Source organism: Haliaeetus albicilla, chromosome 13 (assembly GCF_947461875.1).
Source record: "Haliaeetus albicilla chromosome 13, bHalAlb1.1, whole genome shotgun sequence".
Lineage (NCBI taxonomy): Eukaryota > Metazoa > Chordata > Aves > Accipitriformes > Accipitridae > Haliaeetus > Haliaeetus albicilla.
In genome coordinates this window covers 12453935-12475845 of record NC_091495.1, presented here as the reverse complement: position 1 = coordinate 12475845, position 21911 = coordinate 12453935, and the positions used below count along the sequence as shown (strand labels likewise).

Below are 21911 nucleotides of genomic sequence, written 5' to 3'. Positions count from 1 at the left end.
TAAAACAGAACATTATTTTACCAGAGTAAAAAACAAGGCAAATGATTGCAAATATCCCCTGCAGGGATGTGCCAGCAATGCTTACTGCATGGAATGATACAAGAAACTGAAATTTGGCTCTGAGGTTTATATCCTACAATCTTGAGTTGGTGAAGATGAGCAGATGGTGCCAAAAAGCTATGAGACTATTTAAGGCAGAGGAAAATATATTCATCTGTTTTTTTAAATAGGAACAGAGATAAACAGCAACATAATCCACAGACAAAAATATAAGAGAAAAATTATTTCAGGACTCCCTCAGAAGTTAACATTCCCAGAAGATGATTCTGAGAGAGGATTTCCCTGAAATACCCTCACTTCTGATAAATCATAGATCAGCATATGCAGCCTATGGAAGAAGAGAGTTTCTTGTATCTCTCTTGACTTCTCTAAGGAAAATAGTCACCATCCACAGGAATGAAGATAACGAAAGGAAATATTAGGGACCGTGGACAATTAGAAGGGAAGAACATAACCTCAAATCAGTTCTTTTCATAGGCTACATCAATGATGAAGGTTTCTGCTCCTAGTAACACAGACTTCAGCACGAATGAGACTGATGGCTGATTCCAACAGATACAACAAAAGGCAAAATTCAATGCCTGCAATCTAGTCTTTTACTAGTCCTCTAATGAACGGCTTGGTTCTTGTATGTAACTTGATTGCTCAAACCCAGAAATGTCTAGCTCATACGGAGACCTTTTAACTCGCATATATGCATAGCACTTCCACTGCATCAACATGAACTGTGAGCATGCTATGAGTAGCACAACACTGAATCACAAAGCTGTGGGGTATTTCATTTCTAGTACAGATAGTGAGAAATCAGACAGAGCCCAAACGCAGGGTTTCTATTCACCGGCTCCTTCTATGAAATGTGGTATTTCCAGTACGTGTTTCTCAATCAAACTGTCCCCAGATCAGCTCCTGTGAACTGCTCAAAGGCAGCACCCAGATACTTGCTGGCTCCATGGTAGGCAACACCAAGCAGAAGTGAAACAAGCTTTCAAATGCACTTCACTCACAGCAGCTCCGTTCCCTCTCCCCCACTGACTAAAGATAAGACAGCGCATTAACACTTAATATCCAAGCAAAACTAGCCTTTCTGTTTCCTCTCCCATCCTCCAAACAACAAGCACAATTCTTTGAAACATTACGTGTTTCGCTTCTTAGATTAACTCAGCACTGTGTCAGCAAACGACAAGTACAGGTGCCAAAAGGATGCAGTTACTATGCATGGCTTGTGCAAGACCTTTACATATTTCTTGCATTAAACTATGAGTCTATCTTGCATCATCTTGATGCGATTCCTATATTTTCGTTAATTTGAAACAGCATTGCATGTAGTAAGCTGTACGGAGTTGGGCTCTTTAATGGTATGCCAACATTAAGCAGATACTCAGACTAGTCACACCAAGGCTGCTGGAAATTCTATCGGAATGATGATTATTCTCTTCTAACAGCGCTGGTTTTGGCTGCTTTCGGCAGGCCGGGCAACACTGTCAGAAGCAGCTCATTAAAGCTCAACACACACTCCCCAAAGCCATAAACTGAATCGGGTGGGCTGGAAGGCGGTTTATACATTTTTCTATTTTTGTCTAACAATAAAAACTTGGTTACTTTGGCCCAAGTCCTGCAGCAGATCGCCTTGCAGCGGCTCAGGAACGCGCCGAGGCCCCCGCCTTGGAGGGGACCCTCCGCTGACAGGGCCGGCCCGCAGCACCGGGGCGTTGCCGGCGCTCTCCTCCTGCGCCTCAACAGAAAGAGGCGCCCGGGCAAGGAGCGGCTTCTTCGTCGTAATCCCGAAACTCTACACTTTTAATTGAAGGGCTTTCACTTTCTGCCGGCCACCGGGCCCGGGCGGGCTCGTCGCCGCTAGAGGACGCTGTGGCCCCGGCCACCTCGGCCGCGCGGCTCCTCCCGAGGGCCCCCTCCGGCGGCGGAGCAAGGGCGAGCGGGGAGACGGGGCGGGGGTGCGGCCCGGCCCTGCCGCCGCGGGGCAGCCGGGCGGGAAGGGCGCTCTCCCTCGCCGCTGCCCTCCGCGTCGACAGAGGGGGGGCTGGACGTGGCTGGACGTGCGCCGCGGCCGCCCCCCCCCCCCCCGCCGCCCTCAGGGAGCTCACCCCCTGACCCCGGGAGGAGGCGCGGGGCCGGGCCGGGCCGCGCAGCCCCTGCGGGGAGAGGGCGCGTTTGAGGCGCGGTGCTGCCGGCCGGCCCGCTCGCTCGCCTCTCTGGGCAGCGCGGTACCTCGGGGCAGGGCTTGGCTCTGGCCTCCCGGGTCCGGGCGTCAGGCTTGTATCCATCCATCCATCCATCCGTCCCTCCCCCCCGCCCCCGGCCCGTCCTGCCCGGGTAGGTCTGGTGCGAGTGGGCCGGTGTCGGGGCGGCCGCGGGGCGCGTCCCCGAGCTGCACGTCTCGGCCTGTCACTTCCAGGCAGGTCAGCGGCGCGCGGCATGATGGTACGGGCAGGGACTTCCCCTCCTCTCGGCAGGGCCGGATCCTGTAAATGAAAATTCTGACCCCGCTCGTTGTCTGGATGGAGAGTCCCTGCAGGCAATTTATAGACCGTATTTCGTGACTAACGAAATATGGGCATTGGGATTTTTCTGATGGCTGTCAGGTGTAGCCCGGCGAGCTGCCTTTATGAGAGCGGAACACAACAGACGACAGCGGTGGCAGGCAGAGAAAAAGTCTGTGTCCGTTGAGCCCGTTCCGCTGCACAGATAAGATACCGTAGCCACTTGTGCTACACCGAGCACTTCAAATCGTAGCCGCACGGCCATTGCTGTATGCAAACACTGAACGAAAGCAGTGGACCACAGAGTTACAGACAACTGTCAAAAAACCCGGAGCCAGCACTTTTAACGCGTGTCCTCAGAGCATACGCAGAAGCACCAACTCAAGTCCCCAGACTGGGATGGCCATTTTAGCATAAAATGACTTTCATAGCACAAGAGGATTGCGGCACATGGATCTTGCTGAAGTCACACAACGGTGAGAACGCTGCACACTCGTGCAGTGTCCCTATCAGCACTGCTCTAGTCCTGAATAGCAAGAACCTGACAAATCAGCTCTGCTGCTCAGCGAGGCTAACTATCCCATCCCGCCAATTCATCTGCATTGCTTCCCATACTGAGTTATTTCATTTATTGCACACTGCATTGTGCCACACAGATATGCTCTCAGGTTTATATATGCACTCAGCAAGCAGTTACGGTGATTTAAAAAGTCAGCAACCCAGAAGAGAGTATGTATAACGAATCAGGTAAGTTCTCTGTAGCCATTTCAGTATAGAGATTTGGAGGCAGCTCAAGGAATAGCTTGGTCATTGATTGTAGACAGGAATAATCTGTTCTGCTGACTCTGCAGTAGAACTGGTAACTTCTGGGAAGAAAGTGGTTACAAACATCTCCAAGGTCATCTTGACAGCATTGGCCCCCGCAACTTAAGCCACATTGTCTTTGAAACGCTGAGGAAAGGAATGCGTAACATCTTTTAAAAAGCAGGCATGTAAACTCGCTAACGCAATGGTTAAGCACTCTTGAAAAAACATTACCCCAAATCATTCTCTCAGCTGGAAGCAGAACATATTTTATATCAGGTGCAATTTCTCTTTTAAACAGCTCTATCTTAAGGCTTTTACTTCTACAGCTACTAGTCCAATATGTAGCCAACACTTAATTCACTGCTCCTTCAATCAATACTTGGAGTCCTCTTAGAGAGGTGCATAAATCCTGGACTGTACTGACTACACCTACTCAGCAAGAATAACACGCATTCAGGGGCTGACCACCCCAAGCCTTTTCCCTCAGGGCAGAAGTTTGGTGTAAACTCGAGAAGGATTCCCTGGGCATTGCTTTTCGTGTGATTGTTCCAAACCCTTAACCAATACTATGAATGGCAAGTCTTAAAGGAATTGATACTAGCCAGTTAGTTTGATTTTTTTACATGATTATCACTTGAAAAAATCAGAACTGAAATATGGGGTACGTAGGGGAAAAGTACATGCGATTCAGTAAGAACACCTAGTATTCCGAGTGGCCTTTTTGGGACCTAAACCTCACCTGAGAAAAGTGCTAATGTTTTGCAGCGTCTAGGGGAGTCCCATGGAGCATATTCCTCACCGGGGAAATCTGCCTCATTGCTTGGGAGCCACTGTCTGTACATCAGATGCTGTGCAAGACATTATTTTTCCACTACTGTACATTATGCAACTCCTTCTGTAATAAAGGCTGTGTGAGGAAACTACAAAAAGCACCCAGTTCCAGATGACCTTATTCCATTTTATTGGTGACGGCAAATCTTTCCAGAGAGTCAACTGATATATGGATGGACTGCCTATCCTGCCTGATTCATGGGTTTCAAATGCATTGTGCATATTGTGCTCAGGCTGCAAAGGCTAGTTTAGGGGTTTGAAATTCTAAAAACAACTATGAAAAGTAATCTCTTACTGAGTGTCAAACCCGTACTTCTTTAGCAAGTATCAAGATAGAGGTGAAAATGATTTATCACTTAATGCCTTCTCTTGAAAGCATGAATTTCTTTAAAAATAAAGACAGGTGTGACATTCAAAGGTTCACAAAATACCCAAGAAAATACTACCAGAAAGAGTATCTCCATATACAAAATAAAAAAGTCTCATCAGTCCAATCACAGAAAAACTTCAAAATCAGTCATGAAGTCTTTCAATGATTTCTCTACCTTGTTTATTCCCAAAGGGAAGTGGAGAAGCAGAGGAATCTTTTCAGGTTATTTTATCTGTATCAATAGAGTTCCAGAGAAATGATGACCATTAAGAACATAGTTCTGAGTAACCAACTTGTAGTCTTCATCTGCATGAAAGTGGTCAACTCAGGAAACAAGCGATAGCATCACAACTGCCTATTAATGTCCAAGAGTTCATCTACTACTAAAGCACATTAACAAGCCAGCTGAGATATGTATGCAGCTATCAAATGACAAGATAATCTGTCTTGTTTATATATACAAATGTTGGATAGCAAATGAGGGTGACAGGGTTCATGACACAAAGTGTTCAGTAGCAAGCATGACCTACCAATTCAAGGTATCTCCCTGCCTTTATTGCTGTCTCTCCAAAGAGAGAGAAATGCTAGAGAGTTTTGGTGAGAGTTGCGCTAAAGGATCTGTCATCAACTGAGTATTAGTCTCTCATGGCAAGCTCCCCTCTTTCAGCTGTGCCATTCCTGCTGCTTGTCAAGTCATTCTGTGAACAGGATCAGGCAACTGACCCTCAAAAAAAAGGGGTCTTTTTTTCATGCAAGATGACTTTTCAGCCAGCTACAGTTCACTGTCGAGGTTTATTATGCAGCCTGTAAGCATTGTGCCGGCACCACAGGGAGGGCAGCAATATGGGAGAAGGGTGGGAGATGAGCAGGTAAAACCTGCTTTAGACAGTGTTGCCACCCAGAAAACTGTATGTGCACCTACTCTCTCAAACAAAGGATTGCTATTAGTGCTTTCACACATTACAACCATACATCCTGAAAATATACTCAAACAGTGCTAATATGGCATGAAACTCTAGCCTAGGTGGATTTCAGAGACAACCAAGCTCATTTTTTCCCTCCAGATGTCTGAAGTCTCTGCCCTTTCCCTGCCTCTCTCCCCATGGTGATTAGGAACCAAACACCTTGGTTGAAACTCTGGCAGAAAGGTAGTCACTGATGACAAATCCCACTGACTTGGGGGGTGGGGAGGAACAGGTTTCACTCCAGCACTTCTTACAAGTTTAAAACCAAAAGTTCTCGCTTTTTGACTCCATCAGTAATAAAACACAAATAAGCATACTGCAATGTCTTACCTTAAAGCATCAGTGCCATTTCAAAGGAACCAAGGCATTTAAGTGAGAACTGAAATAGGTTAAGCCGGGTATGTCCCCTTCTGTCAGTTCTGGTAATCAATGGCAGAGGAGCAGAATGACATCCATGCAGTAAAAACTGTGGCTGCTAAATTTACCAGAGCCAATTTATCAATGCTTTTACTCAGCTGGAATGTACCCACATCAACACCCCTACTGAAATCAGCTTGTAAATTAGATAAATGTCATCCACACCCCATTTAAAATTCCTTTGTATTGCCAAGATGGCATAAAGGCAGGGTATAGGGAAAGAAACAGGTGTGATGTTTTATTGTATTATTTAAGTTGTTGGGAGTACAACTGTGAAATCAGTAAGGCAAATCATCCAAGAGCTTGGCAACATATGCAGCTGTTTACAATTTCCCATAAGATTTTGAGAAAACCTAGACTGCAACGTGCAACTTCAGAACCTGAATATGGATCCATGCATGTGAAGCTCTTGTGTTCTCACTGGGAGTATCAGCACACAATTAAATGAAAATATTTACATTTACAAACTACAGTGCTGAAACAGTAATGCAAGTCTTGGTTTGCAGGCTAAGAAGATCTACTTTCATGCCAAATACACGTGAATTAAACTCACCTCATACAATTCCCCAAGACGACTGAAGATTAAAAAGAAATCTGCTCCATTAAACTCCAGAGAATAACCTCAGAGAACTAACCCTTGGTTGCTAATTGAATGACATCAGAAAGCAGCCACCAACTGTATTCTGCCAATTTCCTAGACACTGGAGAATTTTGGTAAGAGTTGCATTAAATGATCTGTCATCAACTGAATATTAATCTCTTAGTATTTTATTACACAGTCTTAAACAGGGCCTTCTGGAGGGCATGAATTATTGGCAATGGGAGGCAGTAATTACAAAGTGAGGTATAGTGTAGAAAACATGACAAGTGAGTTAAAACAGTGTCTGGGGACCTTTTAATATTGTGCTGGCAAACATAGCATGCTATAAAACCATTTTAGAGAGAACAGATATAATGCAGGAATCTAGCTGCTAAACAACAAAAAGGAACCCTGAAGCAGAAAATTATGTTTTTCATTTCTCACATTAAGGCATAACCTTTCAGGCTATGCTGCTCTAACAGAGCAGTAGATTCTGCCAATACAGACCACCATGCAGGTGCGCCGAGTTTCTTTAATGTGCTGCAGGTCTGGACACATTTTTTTACCATGTAGTAATCACTGCACGTGAGATGCTAAAGTTCCATGGTCTGCCCTTTGGGTGCCGTGTGTTTGATGACAGTACCGCTGAACTCAGTGGTGAAGGGGGTCCAAGTAAGAGCAGAGTTAAACTGAGGAAATATGCACTATACATGTGCGTAATGCTACCTAACTCTGTCGTAGTTAAGAAAATATTTCAGTAAAGTGAAAACAAAATCACACTGAATTATTACAGTTGAAATATCCCAACCTGAGCCAAGCATGAACAGATACTATGTATTCTGAAGGGATGGTAAGAAAAACTAAAAGCAAAGTGTACAGGGGATCAGCTGTCACAGGGCAGGGCATATGGCTGATAAAAAGATAAGTGGCTTTGGAAAGCATCACTGAATTATTAGGAAGCCTCAACCCATGAAACACAGAACCGACGATTTCAGGCCACATGATACAGCCTGATGTTCCCCAGCCATCATTATTGCATGACAAACCATGAGTAATAGCAGAGGAGTTTTTTTCAAGCGTATCAGTGCATGGACAGATGAAGAAAGTACTGGAACATTTCCCTGAATTGGCTACTTGCTGCAACAAATCCTCTGCCTTGAAGAACTTATATTCTTAGTAGGTAAAATGGGCAGATAGTGCTGGAAAGAGAAACATTTTACGTGGTAAATGACCAACAGCGGTGTACCTTGCAAAGCATGATGGACCTGAATGAAGAGCAGTTGTTCTTTAAACAACATTTTGAAAATGTATACCGTAATGCAAAAAAAGAAAAAAAAGAAGTCATTATTATTAGGGAAATTGTAATGTTTCTAGGCAAAGTAGAGACTCTGTGTATTGACTTCAGATAGATCATTGCTTTCTCGCTGTTATTTTTAATATGCATTCAGTAACTGAATTACTGCTCTTGAAACACTACTGTTTAGGTATAAAACAAGTATGCAGACTGTATAATGGGATTTTTATTAAGAAATCATGCAACAGCTTAATATCCTCGTGTTATCATTTGTAATAGTATATTCTTCCAGTTTGTGAGAGCAAACCAAGAAAACAGCAGCTAAGAGTCTCTCCATATGCATCTGATGTCACATATTGCGATAAAAGTGAAACTGAAAATGCATCATCCATTTTTTTCTTTTGAATATATATAGCTGGTATTTAAAAAGTAAAATAATTTCATTTTCCCCAACCATTATAAAAGTTATAACTTGAACTCAAATTAATTATCTACAATTGTACCTTGTTTCCTGAATTTGTAGTTGGAAATGTAAAGAAAACAAATGGAAACAAATAGAGATGGAGACCAATTAATAAGAATTGTATAAATTGGTTATTGTTTTTCATATAAGTTAAGTAGAATATTTTGAATTTTGTAAAATACCAATCGAATTTATATAAAAAGCTAATAATCTAATAATCTGTGGGGGAAATGTTTTGATCACATAGTTTTTTAACATGATGGTAAAAATACAGATGTGTTCACATGTGAGTGTCATTTAGAATTGATCATAAAAAGCCTGAGTAGTCATGTAACTTTTTATTACAGCTCTCATTCACCCATATCCACGTTTATACTCTTCTGCTTGGATTGTATCCACAATCAGATCCTGTCCCTGCTGCAAGTTGTTCTGTGTGGGCTGACCTCACTGACTGTTCAAGACTCCCTGAATTATCTGAAACTCCAGACAGGAGAAGTGTGGAACTACCAGCAGGACAAAGGTTCAAACCAAGGCAGGCTCCCTCAGCATTTTATTCAGATGGAAAAAAGGGACTTCCGTTCTTATATAAACAACACGTAAGTTGTTGTCATTAATTTCCTCACCTGTATGATCAAAAAGTGTCATTCAAATTTGATGGCTCTTGGCCATTAAGCAAGTCCTTAAACGCAGCTGAAGGATCACCTACGCCTAGAAAGGCATGAGCAAGGGTGCGTAACCTCTCAGTGCACTGACAGAATAGGTCCTGAGTCCCTACTGGAACTTAGCAAACAAATGGGATGACCAGAATTTACAAGGGAAATTTCTAGCCTATGTACTATTGTCATTTACAGTAAAAAAGAAAGAAAAAATATTCATCTCTAGAGATTATTTACCTCGCAACCCAATAGTGCGCTTGGAAATTACTGTACCCTAAAACAGCTCTGATAAGCAAAGATGAAACTCAAATAGCTAAAAGGGAACTAGCAGAGCTCTTGCTTAGTATCAAATCCTGTTTTAAAACCTTCAGCTCTTAAAGACATCCTGTTTATATATTTAATCAATGAACTGGATGTAAGAGAAAAAAAATTGCCTCCAATCCTCTGTCAAATGCAATTTGCAAAGTTGGAGTAACTCAGCTTTTAAAGTAAACAACTAAACAGTTTGGGAAATTCCCAAAATTCCTGTTACATCTTGTTTCTGTTTCTCTGTGAACAGTTTTCTGATTTTTCTGGGAACATACCATGGTTAAATAGTAGGCATTTAGAAAAAGAAGATTCCCTTTCTTTTCTGCTCTTTCCTTACCTGGATGTTATCAAAGATTTCGGTTTGATAAGAGACTCTGCCTCTGACAAAACCTTACACCTGTGTTAGCTCTTCTGTCAAAATAAGCTTCTGGATAATGATGTGAGATTCAGGGACCTCAGGGGGTTGTTTTTATTTGTTTTGTCTTATTTTAAGATCCTCTTGCTTTTTTAAGATCAGTTGCAGGCCTTCTCCAAAGAGAATAAGGACATGGGACAGGAGGAAATATTTTGGATTGCCAGTGTACTCAATTGCTCTCACATCAAATAGTTAAGCTTGATCCTAAAACTAAGCAGGATGCATCTGTACGTGCCTACCCACAAAATTGCTCACATACACCATTTCTGTTGGAAGGCTATTCCTGAACGTCTTTCTTCTGACAGGTAGAAACTTCTTCACATATACAGCTCAAAAATATGTACAAATTATACCTATTTATTCTTCTACTAACATTACTTCTTATCTGTGATAGTTCTTTCCCTTACATGGTCTTTACTGTAATTACACAGACAGTGATCCTACCATTTCTCAGACTTTATTTGTCTAAAACAAAGTCTCAAAACCCCAGATTCCTCATTCTCTTAATCTTCCTAGCAGCCTTTCTATGTACCTGTACTAATTTTGCTTCATCTTTCTTTAGCACAGTTGAGCAGAAATGTACGCAGAATTCCAGATGAGGTTTTGCCAGGGCCTTGCATAATTAAATTGATATTTCTCTCTTTAAGAACACAAATACAGGAATAAAGATATAACCTCATTACTACGCATCTGAGTTCCTATTTAACTTACTTTTTGCCCCACTGCATTGGTGCCTCAGCATCAGTTACTGATTAATACACCTTTGCTTGTTCATTCCATTGCCATTTCCAATTGATAAGTCTCCACCTTGTGACAGAAATTCTTGCTAATAGTTCTTCAAGTTTGTGACTGTATAGTTTGCATCATGACGGGGCAGCTAGATAATCTCATCTAGGTTCCCTTTCCCACAGAAGGTTGGACCAGATGATATTTTGAGGTCCCTTCCAACCTGGGATGTTCTATGATGAATTATCATGGCATTTCTATTCTCTTCTGCGAGGACATGCAGTTTCTTTTGCATAATATTTCAATCTTCTTCTGTACTAATGGTTCTTTTGTATCCAAAGTCCTTGCCAAAGATACCAAACAAGAGTGGTCTGTGGTCAATCCTTGAGAACCTCCACTTATAAACCATTCTTCAGCCTGACAGCTCCCTTTTCAAAACAAACTACTGCCATTTTTCCTCAACTAGTTCTCTGGTTATTTTTCAATTCTTGTACTATTTCACATCATCTCCAGCTGAAGTAATTGTATAGCATTGCATCAAATATTTAAGCAGAGTCTTGTTGCTCATTCCTTATCCTCAATTATTTTACCTAGGACAGATAACAAAATAGTATTCTCAAAATTTACTTTACAATGGGAAGGCAAACCTTAATAGTTTGCTTATACGAAGAAAGATTACTTATGACCCTTGCTTGGAATCTCAAGAGTTTTGACATTTTAATAATTTAGAATAATGAAAACATGACAACAAGTTCATTATGAGACAGCTAAAGGAGAAAGTTCTTCCAGATAATTGGAGACGTCTATCCAGAACTGAGTTCTGAGGGGAACAGTCTGTGGTAGACTTAATTGAACAGTACCTGGGTGAGTGCAGCAAGCTATACTGGCAGTCTATAGAACTTATGAAACACATACAATAAAACCTCTTCTAATGCAGATTTAAAACAAACACACCTATTAGAGATATCATTTTCTATTTGGCTACATGAAGAAGCTGCTTCAGGATGAGATAAGCTGTGAAATTGAAGCACAGTAGTCATGCGGTACTAACTCCTCAAATGAATGTTTTCATTCTGTACCAAGACAGCCCTTTGTGGTTTAGCTTATCCACTTCTAAAGAGAACTATAATGATTCCCTTACAGCAGACCAAACACATAACTAGTAGAGAACAGAGTATTTGCAAAAGCTATGCCAACTATTTCCAGAATAGTCAAACCCTTACATTTGATGTCATGGTTTAAAAATTCTACAGTGGGAGAAAAAATTCCTACTCTATTCTTATGGATTTTTTCCATAGGAACTATCTAGGAAAAAAACCTGAATGAGTACCAGAAAAGGAGCACGCAATCCCAGGGATGGTTTCCTTATTAAGAATTACCTACTTCAAGCTAGGCTGTAGCTATTCTTGAGTTAAATATTACGCAAGTTAGTAAGCATAGTGCCACATGTCCTCTGGGGCAGCTCTAAGACTGTTTCTACTTCCAGTGAAATCAGTGTAAAACCCATGTTTCTGCAAAGGATTAATCCAAATTCTTTCACTCCCTTATGGATGTGTGCCCACACCACGTGCTCTATGTACATGTAAAATGTTTCTCCAGTGACCACTTGACAGTAACCCAGGGTTTACAAACAGAAAACTCCTACCCTCCTACAAAGAGAATAACAGTAGTCTTTGTAACAGTAAATAAACCCACTACTTCTCCTGCTTATCAGACATGCTTCCTTCCTGTGACAGGAATTATATCACTGTACTGATGGGAAGAAGAGAAAAGGGATTTTTTTTTAAATGGTTGTTTTATCTATCACTTTCACTGAGGCAGAAATTCTAGACTGATTCACAGATGGAAACCCCAAATGCCATGCAGCAAAGCGTTCATCTATGGACAGGAAACAGTATGGGTTTTATAGGCTAGAGTAAAGGTTATGTCACTTTTAAGTACCTTTTAAAAGACTGCACAGAAACGTTCCTTAATCTTCAACTTACAAAACTAGCCACACATAAAAGCCTTTAATCATGTACATATACAGGGTGTACTAGTGAAGTTCAATTTCTGTATGCTCCTACAGATTAGCCTTGTTCCTCCAATACAGATAACATTAAGGGATGTTGTCACCAAGCTACATAGAAACAGAAGGAAACAAGAAGAAGGAAAAAAAGTGGCAGTTGAAATAAAATGGTGAGAGAATACAAAGGCTACTGCAAATACCAAATACAGATGAGATCAGCAGGTATTACAGAAGGAGCAGTAGACGAACGTAAAAGGTACCAGGGAAAAGAACAGCAAGCTTGTAGAATAGGCTGTTTTAAATATGTTTTTTTAAAGGTGTATTTTCAGCAAGGCTCTGGATGAGTGCATAAAGACGCTTATAAATGTTCACAGACATGAATGTAAAACATCAGTGGGAAGGAGCAAGACTTTCTAATCAGCTCTCTTGAGGTATAACAGTTGATCTCTGTTATACTCACACTAGCAGTTTTGGGAAGCTTGACTTTGTCTTTCTGTTGATTTTTTTACCTTTGGAGGCTAAAATTGTCTTTTCAAAATATGATCAATTTAAATCTGACCCAACAACAACTGAAAGAAATGAATAGACAAATAGCTGAATTGAACCCAGTCTGTTCCCAGAATGAATACTTTTTATCTGTGGGTAAGTTTGCACTGAGCATTTTGCTTCTTCGTTAGAGTCACAGAAAATACAAAAAGGAAATCCACGCTAACCAAATCTAGACAAACTGTAACCTTCATTGTGAATCTAAGAGGCAAAATCCAGCTTTCTTGGCAACCCTCATCTACATTACACACCCACAAACAAGACTGCAATTCGCAGTACTCCTCACGTGAACCACCATCTGAACATAGAAGAGATCTTCCCTATATACCTGCGTCTGAAAATCATGTGACTGTTATACAGACCACATTTGTATGGAACAAGTCAAACTAACTGGAAGTTTTCTGAAGCTAGAATACTTCAAGCAGTATTTTAGCCATATATAGGTATGAAACTTTTTTTTTTTTTTGACAGTGTAATACCCTGCTGCAAAAGGAGAGGTTTGGATTTGAAAAAAGAACTTTCTGTTGCTCCCTTAACAAATGGGCCTTTTCCTTTCTGTTCTCTTTTCAGGTTCCCTATTCATGTAACACTTATCCCAGGCTCCAGAGCATACTTTCGGTTTTGAAACTCTGTAAATCAATATCCTTATGAACAGCTCCTGCCAAGAGTGTAATCAGCCTGTATGCGTAGCATTTGCCTAGGGATACGCAAGCCTGTGCTTTAACGTGCATTGTTCTTTTTGACCCAGGATTCAGCTAAGACATTAATTCTATAAATTTATGAGAATGTTAGGTTTATTTGGCTTGGGACACTCATTTTGCTCACCACTTTTACTTGGGGTTCCCAGCTGCCTTTGAACATTAGTCACACAATATACTGTTTGTGAGAAATGCCTTGGTTAACCTATTAAGCAGAAGGACTCATAAGGCTCTTTGGAAATAGTGCTGGGAAAAACAGTGATGCGACAGATGCAGGAGGAAGAAGCAGCCCGGGCCCTGGAGGGTTCAAAGCCCGCTGTTACTAATGGACATGATGCACAGGCTGGAGCTACACCCCGTGGTTGTGGGAAGGAACTGGTAGCACTGAGTGCCTCTGCAAGGCTGCCAGCCCTTCTAAGGAATAGCAGCATAACCTTGGACTTGGGTTGCTGTTGCCAGCACACAACATTGCTGTAAGTTCAGCTGTCTTCCCCTGTACACTTTACATAGACATTATACAGTTAATAAACCAATAAACTCCAATGCAGAAACAGTGGACTAAAGCTTGCACTGCAGAACAAGCATAGTGCTTACTGATGAAGAGTGTACAATCTGATCTTGGACTACCAAACGATAAGCTGGAGCCAGTTTCTAGACAGATGTTTAGAAGAACGGATGTTTAAGAAGGAGGATTTTACACAGGGAGCTAGACCTCTTCTTTTAGAAGAAAGCACCTGTGGGACAAAATCCTGAGGAGGATTCTGCTGGGATGGATTGTCTTGGACAAGGTGCTTGGCTTTTCCTTCCATTTTTGCATGAGCCCTGACCTCAACTAGATACTTTCCATTCCCAGCCTCAGCTCAGCTGCACATACCTAGTTAAGAGATGTGAGACATCCTCTCTCACTCTCCCTCCATCCTAAGCTATAATGAATTTCCCCAGAGTGAATGTTGTTCATTTCCACTATGTTCCTCCTTCTCCATTACACCTCTACTCAGCCCAAATTACACAGTGGCATCCAGAGATGGAAGGAATGCGGGTGGGTGGATGAAGATGCTTAAGATAGCTTCCTTTCTTAAGGGTGACACACAGAATCATATCAAGGACTTTATCCAAAAAGTGTAATGTGAAGTGTCCTGAAACTCTCATTTTCCTTGGCAGAGACTGCACCAGTTTTTCTTTGCAGAATGACTCAGTTCTTACAGGTCCATAAGAAACTTTGAAGACTGCATTTACGCTGTAGCTAGCTTCTGCAAATGCTGAAAATTCTCTTGGGGACAACCTAATGAAAAATTTTAAAGAAGCCAACATCCCACACCTGTTATCTTGAGTTTCTAGCCTAAGACAATGGCATGAGAGAGCACTTTAGAAGGCAGAGTTGACTACACAGTTCCCCCAATTCTATCTCAGCAGTCATGAGCAATGCATCATTCCCCTAAAGAAGCTAAAAAAGAAAAAAGTCTTTTAGGCATTTCAGATCATATTCTGCTGATAAATACTACAGTTCTGGCGAGGAGAGAAATTAATCCCATGAATTGAAGTGAAAAAAATCCAAAAGCTGAAGTGAGAGAATTGGCAAAGGGGTGGAGCTTTTTGTTATCCAAAGGTGCTCTCCGACCAGGAAATACTGCGAGAAAAACACTCTTTGCTGGATCCCAGGCTACAGCATTCGCACTTCCAGAGCTTGACACTACTAAGAATCTTCAAAGAGAGTAAACATTTTTCTGTATATTTCTCACTAACATTGTCATAATTCTTCCTTTTTGTAAAAAAAAAAAAAAAGAAAAGTTAAAGAAGACTAATGTTTTTCCTGCAAGCAGTTATCAAACATGTTCAGTTTGGACATGGAACAAAATGCTTGGCTAAATTCAGTTTGTTCTATCCACAGACATCATTTACCAGAAGCAATATGCAAGATGAAGGATAAAGGTATTTGTTAATTTCCAATGGGTGCATTAAAACTGTAAATTTTAAAATCTGCTTTTTAAAACAATGTGTAGAACCAGCAAACTCTGTTTTGCTTTTCTTCCACACAGAGCAGACAATCATCATTAGAAATTGGCCAAGCCATATTTTAGGATCTGAAACACTCCAAGAACTAATGTTGGCAGGGCTGATGATTGGGGATATTAAAGAAATAAAGACTGGGAAAACTCATTTGTTACACACACTTCAAAAGAGGAACCAATGAAGAGGCGATAAGCAAATAATAAAACTGACAGTAAGATTAGCATTAGACTTTGGATTTGACCAGTAAAGAAAATGTAGAGATGTTATGAAGATAATGATTATTGAAGAAGGTGGAGAACATCATAAAGATGGGACATTGCTTTTATTAACCAAACCTGTTTAGAGAAGAAAGGAAAACTGGCAGCCAGAACATGATATACATGGATGACAAGTGACAAAGGGTTACTGGCAGTGGACGTGTGGGAGAAAGGCATCCCTGCCCAGGGTCGGTACTTTTCCCTGTCTACATTCCATCACGCGATGGTGGGCTGCGCCGCACTTTGACATTTCTGAATGCAAAACCGTGGCTCGAAGATTCTACCAAATAAGAAGTTGCAGTGCAAGTTGTCTTTTTTCCATACTGGTGTTTTCCTGAGATTCAGAAGACTATAACACTTGAATGTGGAGAAGAGCTGCATGGTCAAGTTCAGCTGTCTTTGATGGAATACCTGCACCATAAGTAGGCAGTTCTTCAAATCTCCCTTGTTAACAGCACTTTCACACTTCACATTTAAAGGCAATCAAGGAGAGGTCTCATCTTGGCAGGCAGCTGGCGAGTGCATCAGGCCTTGGTACGGTCACAAAGTTCATGGTGCAGTGCAATAGTGGACAGATCTTTTCATGATCCTTCAACACTTCACTCAAGTGTTTCATTTCGTCTGTTAGCTTTCCGATTTCTCTTTTCAGGGAGGTATTTTCTTGCTCAAGAGACTCATATTCCTGGAAGGAGAGAAAGAAAAAAAGCCTGCTCATAGTCAAAACATTCCTTTCGGTGCTTCCACCTTGAGTGTATTCATGTAACTGTAGAAAAACTGCGTGGTTTCTTATTGCAACGTGCAAAATGCTAAGGAAAGACAGACACAGCCTGGGTGCTGGAACAGGGCAAGTGCTTTACGACCTGTGCCCTGACCACACTGCGATTCCTTTCGTGGCCCTGAAGACCAGGAGGTGCTGCTGGTCCTTGGGAGTCCCCAGCAGCCCGGGGCTGCAGGCGTGGGTGGCTGCGTCCTCGTGGTGGCCACCTCCAGCCCCGGGCTGCCTCTGCAGGGAAGGGCCCAGCAGGGCAGCTCTGCACTGTCAGGGCAGAGAAAATGAAAGCACTGACTGCAGGTAGGTGCTGGGAAAACCCAGTGCCTGGCATTGCCGGTGAGGAAAGGGCAGCCCCTGCCCTGGGCCAGTGCAGGGAAAGGCCATTTACGCAGGTGCCGGCTGGGATGCGCACCTAGCACAACGTGTCCGGTGCCAGCTGCTCTCCTCCAGGCTGGCCGGGGCTTGTAGCCACCTGCTCAGATGCCGGGAACTCAAGAGCAGGAGGAGGGGAGAGTCATACCACCTTGTTCCCAGACCCACTTTGTCACCAGATGGCCTGATCACTGCCTTGGTTATCCCTGACCCGGGCTGCTTTTGAGCTGAGGCTTCTCTGGCAATGAATAAGCTGCTATTAACTGCAGGGGAGTTTTGAGATGCTCTGCAGCATGAATCTGTGACGGATGTGAGACTCGCATGTCACATTTTTTGGTAACTGCGCGTCTCAAGTGTCCCTGCTGCCAAGCCTTCTCATCCCAAAGAGAAGAGAGCTAGAGGTTCAGAGCCAGCCCACAGAAAACCTGCAGGTGTCTGCACCTCGCTGCTGGCCCGGGGCTCAACACTCACCCACTCAATCTCACCTCCCTGGGAAAGCTTCAGAGCAAACTTCAAAGCCTACACATGCCTTACAAGGCCTGTTTACCAGGCAGCAGGGAGAGCCTCTCATGCAATGCTCCTCTGGGCAGCCTGGGACTGCCCCTGCTGCTCTTTGATGCAGGAGTTTGGACCCCTTTGCCCTCCCTCACACCCTTCCACCACCCACTACCTCTCTCACACACAGAGTAGCACAGGCGTGGTCCTCCTAACACATTATGGTAGCCAACTCCAGCAAAGTTGTCCATCCCTGACTCTGGCTCTGCTCACCTCTCGTTGCCCCAAACCCCATGGGCTTGAGTTTTGGAGTAAGTGTTACTCTCCCATTGCTCTGTCCCATTTTCAGCGATGAGACCATCAAATTGTTCTCGCTAAAAATGAATTCCTATTCAGCCAGATCTGCCTGCACCTGGGAAAACCTGTGTGCCCGAGAATGAAGATTCCCAGCATGAGGAGGATCCTCAAGTTCAGGAGGAACATCAGAGAGGCTGCAGAAAGGCACAGGGCCCAGAAATGATTCCACAAAAGCCAGGGGTTACCCCTTTCCAGAAGTACCCTGCACCTGGCTTTCTCAGGCGCTGACTCAGAGGAAGTCTGGGAAAAACCAAACCCAAAACTCCCCACACTGTCCCTCTTGGCCTCTGCTGACTGTCGGCAGATCTTTCCACATGAGAAAGAGAAAAGCCTGCGCTGAACCTCCAGAGCTGAAGAACTGACTCAGCCACAATCACAGCAGCAGAACTAACATTTACTCCAAGAGCCCTGGCTACAACAAAAGCACTGCTGTGTGAGGTAGCATCCAAAACCAGAGAAAGGGGATTCCTGTCCTCCAGCATTTGCACTGGGGACCAGAAAAAACTACACCACATTGTGATATTGAGAAGAAGCATTAAGAGTTTCTGGAAGAATCAGTTACGTTCATGGTTTTTTTGGAAACACCCACTGTTATTTATCAGAGCATACAAGTATAACAGCTAACTGAACCGAGCTCTCACGCTCAGAGGTTTTGAAGTTCCTAAGAAGCCTTTTCAACTGGGTATTTCTGTCTCACACCATAGTTTTAGAACTGACTTAAGCCAGCACTGCCACTACGCAGCAGGGCCCCCTCCTTCTCTATCACCTGCTCCCCCGTAAGGCAGCGAGCATTCATCCACTGCCATAGCGAACGTGACAAGATTAACACTAATCCAGAAGAAAATGGGTTTGTTTTAGCCCAGAGGAGCCCTGTGGTCCGGTTCACTGGCCGGTCACGGGAATAGCAAAAGAGGGAGGGTGAGGCGAGGGCAGGACCGTGTCTCTCTCTCTCCCTGGCAGTGTGACCGATGGCAGAGCTGCACTGTCCAACACCAGCATCAGTGTCCCGGAGTTCCCGACCAGGCACCCCGCAGCACGCCGGTCTCTGCCTCGCACCCGCAGCTCTCTGAGCTGGATTAGCGCGAAGAGGGGCCCACGCCTGCTTAAGAAGTCCCATTTACTGTAAAGTCCCATGCCCGGTACCCAAGCCGTGCCGGCAGAACATCAAGCATCCACTCACCTCGTGAAGTTTATCTGCTTTCTGAGTTTGCTTCTTCCGGCTCCTCTGTGCAGCAACTCGATTTTTTTCTCTCCTCCTTACCTTCCTGTCGTCTTCTTCGTGACTCTGGAAGACATAAGCCAGAAACACTTCGCTGGTTTTTAAGGTGTGCAGGGGGAGGCCCGAACCCAGGCGCGTAACCGTTTCTAAGAACGAGCACGTACTCCCAGTGTCACCTACCGCACCTACCGCCGCCCCCCCGCGGACCGCACGCTGCCTGCCGAGGGCAGCGCATCCCCCTGCCCCACAGCCCAGCTGGGGCCCCAGGCGGAGGGCTGGAAGCCGGCAGAGATGCCCGGGCGATGCTCGCTCTACCGCTGACGGGGGAACCCGGGCGCCCCCGCCACCCGGGGCGGGGACCTGGGCTCCCCCTCTGCCCGCCGGGCAGCGTTGTACACCTGCCTCGCCTCCGCGCGAACGAGGAGACGGGAGGTGCGAGCGGCGGCGAGGAAAGCCGGGCTCCCGCCGCGCCCGCACCCCGCTGCCGGCGGAGCGGCCCTGCTGCCCTCCCGGCGCTTCTCCCGGCGCCCTCCCGCCTGCCCGCCGCGGGGGAGAAGCCGCTGACCGCGCCGTGCGGCGGGGCGGCCGGGAGCCTTCCGCGCACCGCCGGCGGTTCCCCCGCCCTCCTACCTGGAAAAGGGCCGGCACCGCAGCCGCGCTCCCGGCAAGGGAAGGGCCGATGCCCGGGGCGAGGGGTTCCCGACACGGCGCTGCCCGGCGTGACTCAGCCCCATGTGCCCGCCCGCCCGCCTACGGCGCCGAGCCCCTCCGCCCTGCCCCTACCTGCTGGCTGCCCTCGGCCGCCGCGCTCCGAGGCAGCGCGCTGCCCCCCGCCGCCGCCGGGACGGCGCACGACATCCCCGCCGGCTGCGGAGCCGCCCCGGGGCGACGCGCTCGGCGCCGCTGGGCTCCCCCGGCCCGCGGCGGGGTGGGAGGTTAGGGGAGGGGAGGGCGGGCCGGGGCGGGACAGGGGACGCGCCGCCCCGGGCCGCCCCGGCACCTGGCACCCCCCGGCCCGGGGGAGGAGCCGCCGCCGCCCCGCCGCGGCAGCCCCGCCGCGCCGCCCCGCTCCGGGCCGCTCCGCCGCCCGCATGGCCGTCACATGGCGCCCGCCGGCAGCCGCGCCGCGCCCGGGGAACCGGGACCCCCGGGATCCCCCGCCCCCCGCCCCGGCCCGCACTGCCGCCCCCCGGGCCGGCCGCCCCGGGTCTGAGCCCCCCGCGCCGGCAAGCGTGCCCGTCCCCCGGGACCGCGGGGTCTGCTCAGCCCCCGGGAGCCGGGGGAAAGCCCGCGCCCCCGGAGCTCGGCGCTGCCGGGCAAGGACCTGCCTGAAAATCCCCCGGAGAGCCCCAGCCCCGGGGGCCGGCTGGGCCCGGCGCCCCTCCGGGCGGCCCGACTCGTGCTTTCGCCTGCAGAAATAACGGCCCGGCAGTTTCTCTTCGCCCCAGATTTCCTCCCGGCGGCAGGGCGGGGAGGCCCGGCTGCCCCCGGGAGCCGGCCCGGCGCTCCCCCCCGCCCGCCCGGCGCTCGGGGCCGGCTCCCCCCGCCCCGGCCGCTCCCGCCCGCCGCGCTTCTGCGACATCGGCTTTCGAAAGCGGCCCGAGCGCCGGCGAAGTGACAGCCGGCTCAGCCAGGGTTCACGGGCGTGAGGACGCGGCACCGGTGCTGGGATAAAGCCATTTTCACTTTCGCTACTCGCCCTGTTCCTTTAAATAATAAGGAAATACCACAGGCTTCTTGTAAAGGCGAAGCCGGGCAAGGACTGCTGAAAACACGGTTGCTGCAGACAAAAATCTCTGTTCGCCTATTCTGTCGAAAGCATTTTGGCAGACTGAACAATGTTTCTTTTACCCCTCCAAATGCTTTCCTTATATTTTAATTGAACCGTTACCTTGGCCCTCTGCTCTGAGGGAAGGGCAGGTGTTTGCACCAACAGGTACTTCAACAACATCCTTGCTCTACCGCAGATGCATTTGAACGTGGTAACTAAACGTGCGCTCCTGGCTGTGCTCGTCACAGGGGCCAACGGCAGGGCAGTCAGTCATAAAGCCCCAGGTATCTTAATAACTTGGATACTTCCCTGTTTTTCTGGCTTCCCCAGAAGTTTGAGTCATCCAGTTTAGATGAAGACGAGGTTACAAAGTTTACAAATTGAGTAAATATAGAATATCGTTTCCGGAAGATTTGTCTAACAGTTCGTGCTGAAGGTGAGAGAACCGCGCTGCCCAGGAGTCCAAGAGTCAAGCTGAAGTCTGCGTTCTGCCACAGCTTTCCTGGTAAGCTCCGGGACCATCAGCATTACTGAAAGACCTGAGCAGGACTTCCCCCATGGGAAGCGCTTCTCCCCAGCTGTTCCACCTCAAAGCAGCTTGTGTCTCCATCTTCCAGCCTACCCACACCTTTGCTTTTGCACTTTCTCAGAGCTCCTCTGACCCCAGAGGACGGAGTACCCATGAGCCCTCCCCACCCTAACAGCCACAGGGACCCACAACTCGGATACACATCCTCACCAAAGCGCCCTCACCTCAACCTGCGTCCCCAGAGCGCGCTGGGTCTCCCAAGCATCTTACAGGATGTTCCTAGCCCCCTGGTTTCTTTAAAAGCAGTCTTGCTTCTCCCTTCTTTCATCATCCAATTTGAACTGACCCTGCAGGAAGCTCTCGTGCTGTTCCAGGAGCAATGCTGCCGTTAATGGCAACTGCACAAGCAGGCTATCTAACGGCATCAAGTCCTGAGCAGCTTACCAAGAATTTATTAGCACTGAATAAATATCTACTTCACTGAGT

General features: G+C 46.1%; 1 protein-coding gene across 1 annotated transcript; it reads right to left on the bottom strand.

Moving 5' to 3' along the window:
* Positions 1-15956: 15956 nt before the first annotated feature.
* BATF3 (basic leucine zipper ATF-like transcription factor 3) lies at positions 15957-20065 on the bottom strand. The gene is made up of 3 exons (XM_069800173.1): positions 19909-20065; positions 19087-19191; positions 15957-16592 (listed from the first exon to the last, which is right to left on the bottom strand). The coding sequence occupies exons 1-3, from the start codon at positions 19981-19983 to the stop codon at positions 16407-16409; spliced, it is 366 nt and encodes a 121-aa protein (XP_069656274.1). The 5' UTR covers positions 19984-20065; the 3' UTR covers positions 15957-16406.
* Between the last annotated feature and the right edge of the window lie 1846 nt (positions 20066-21911).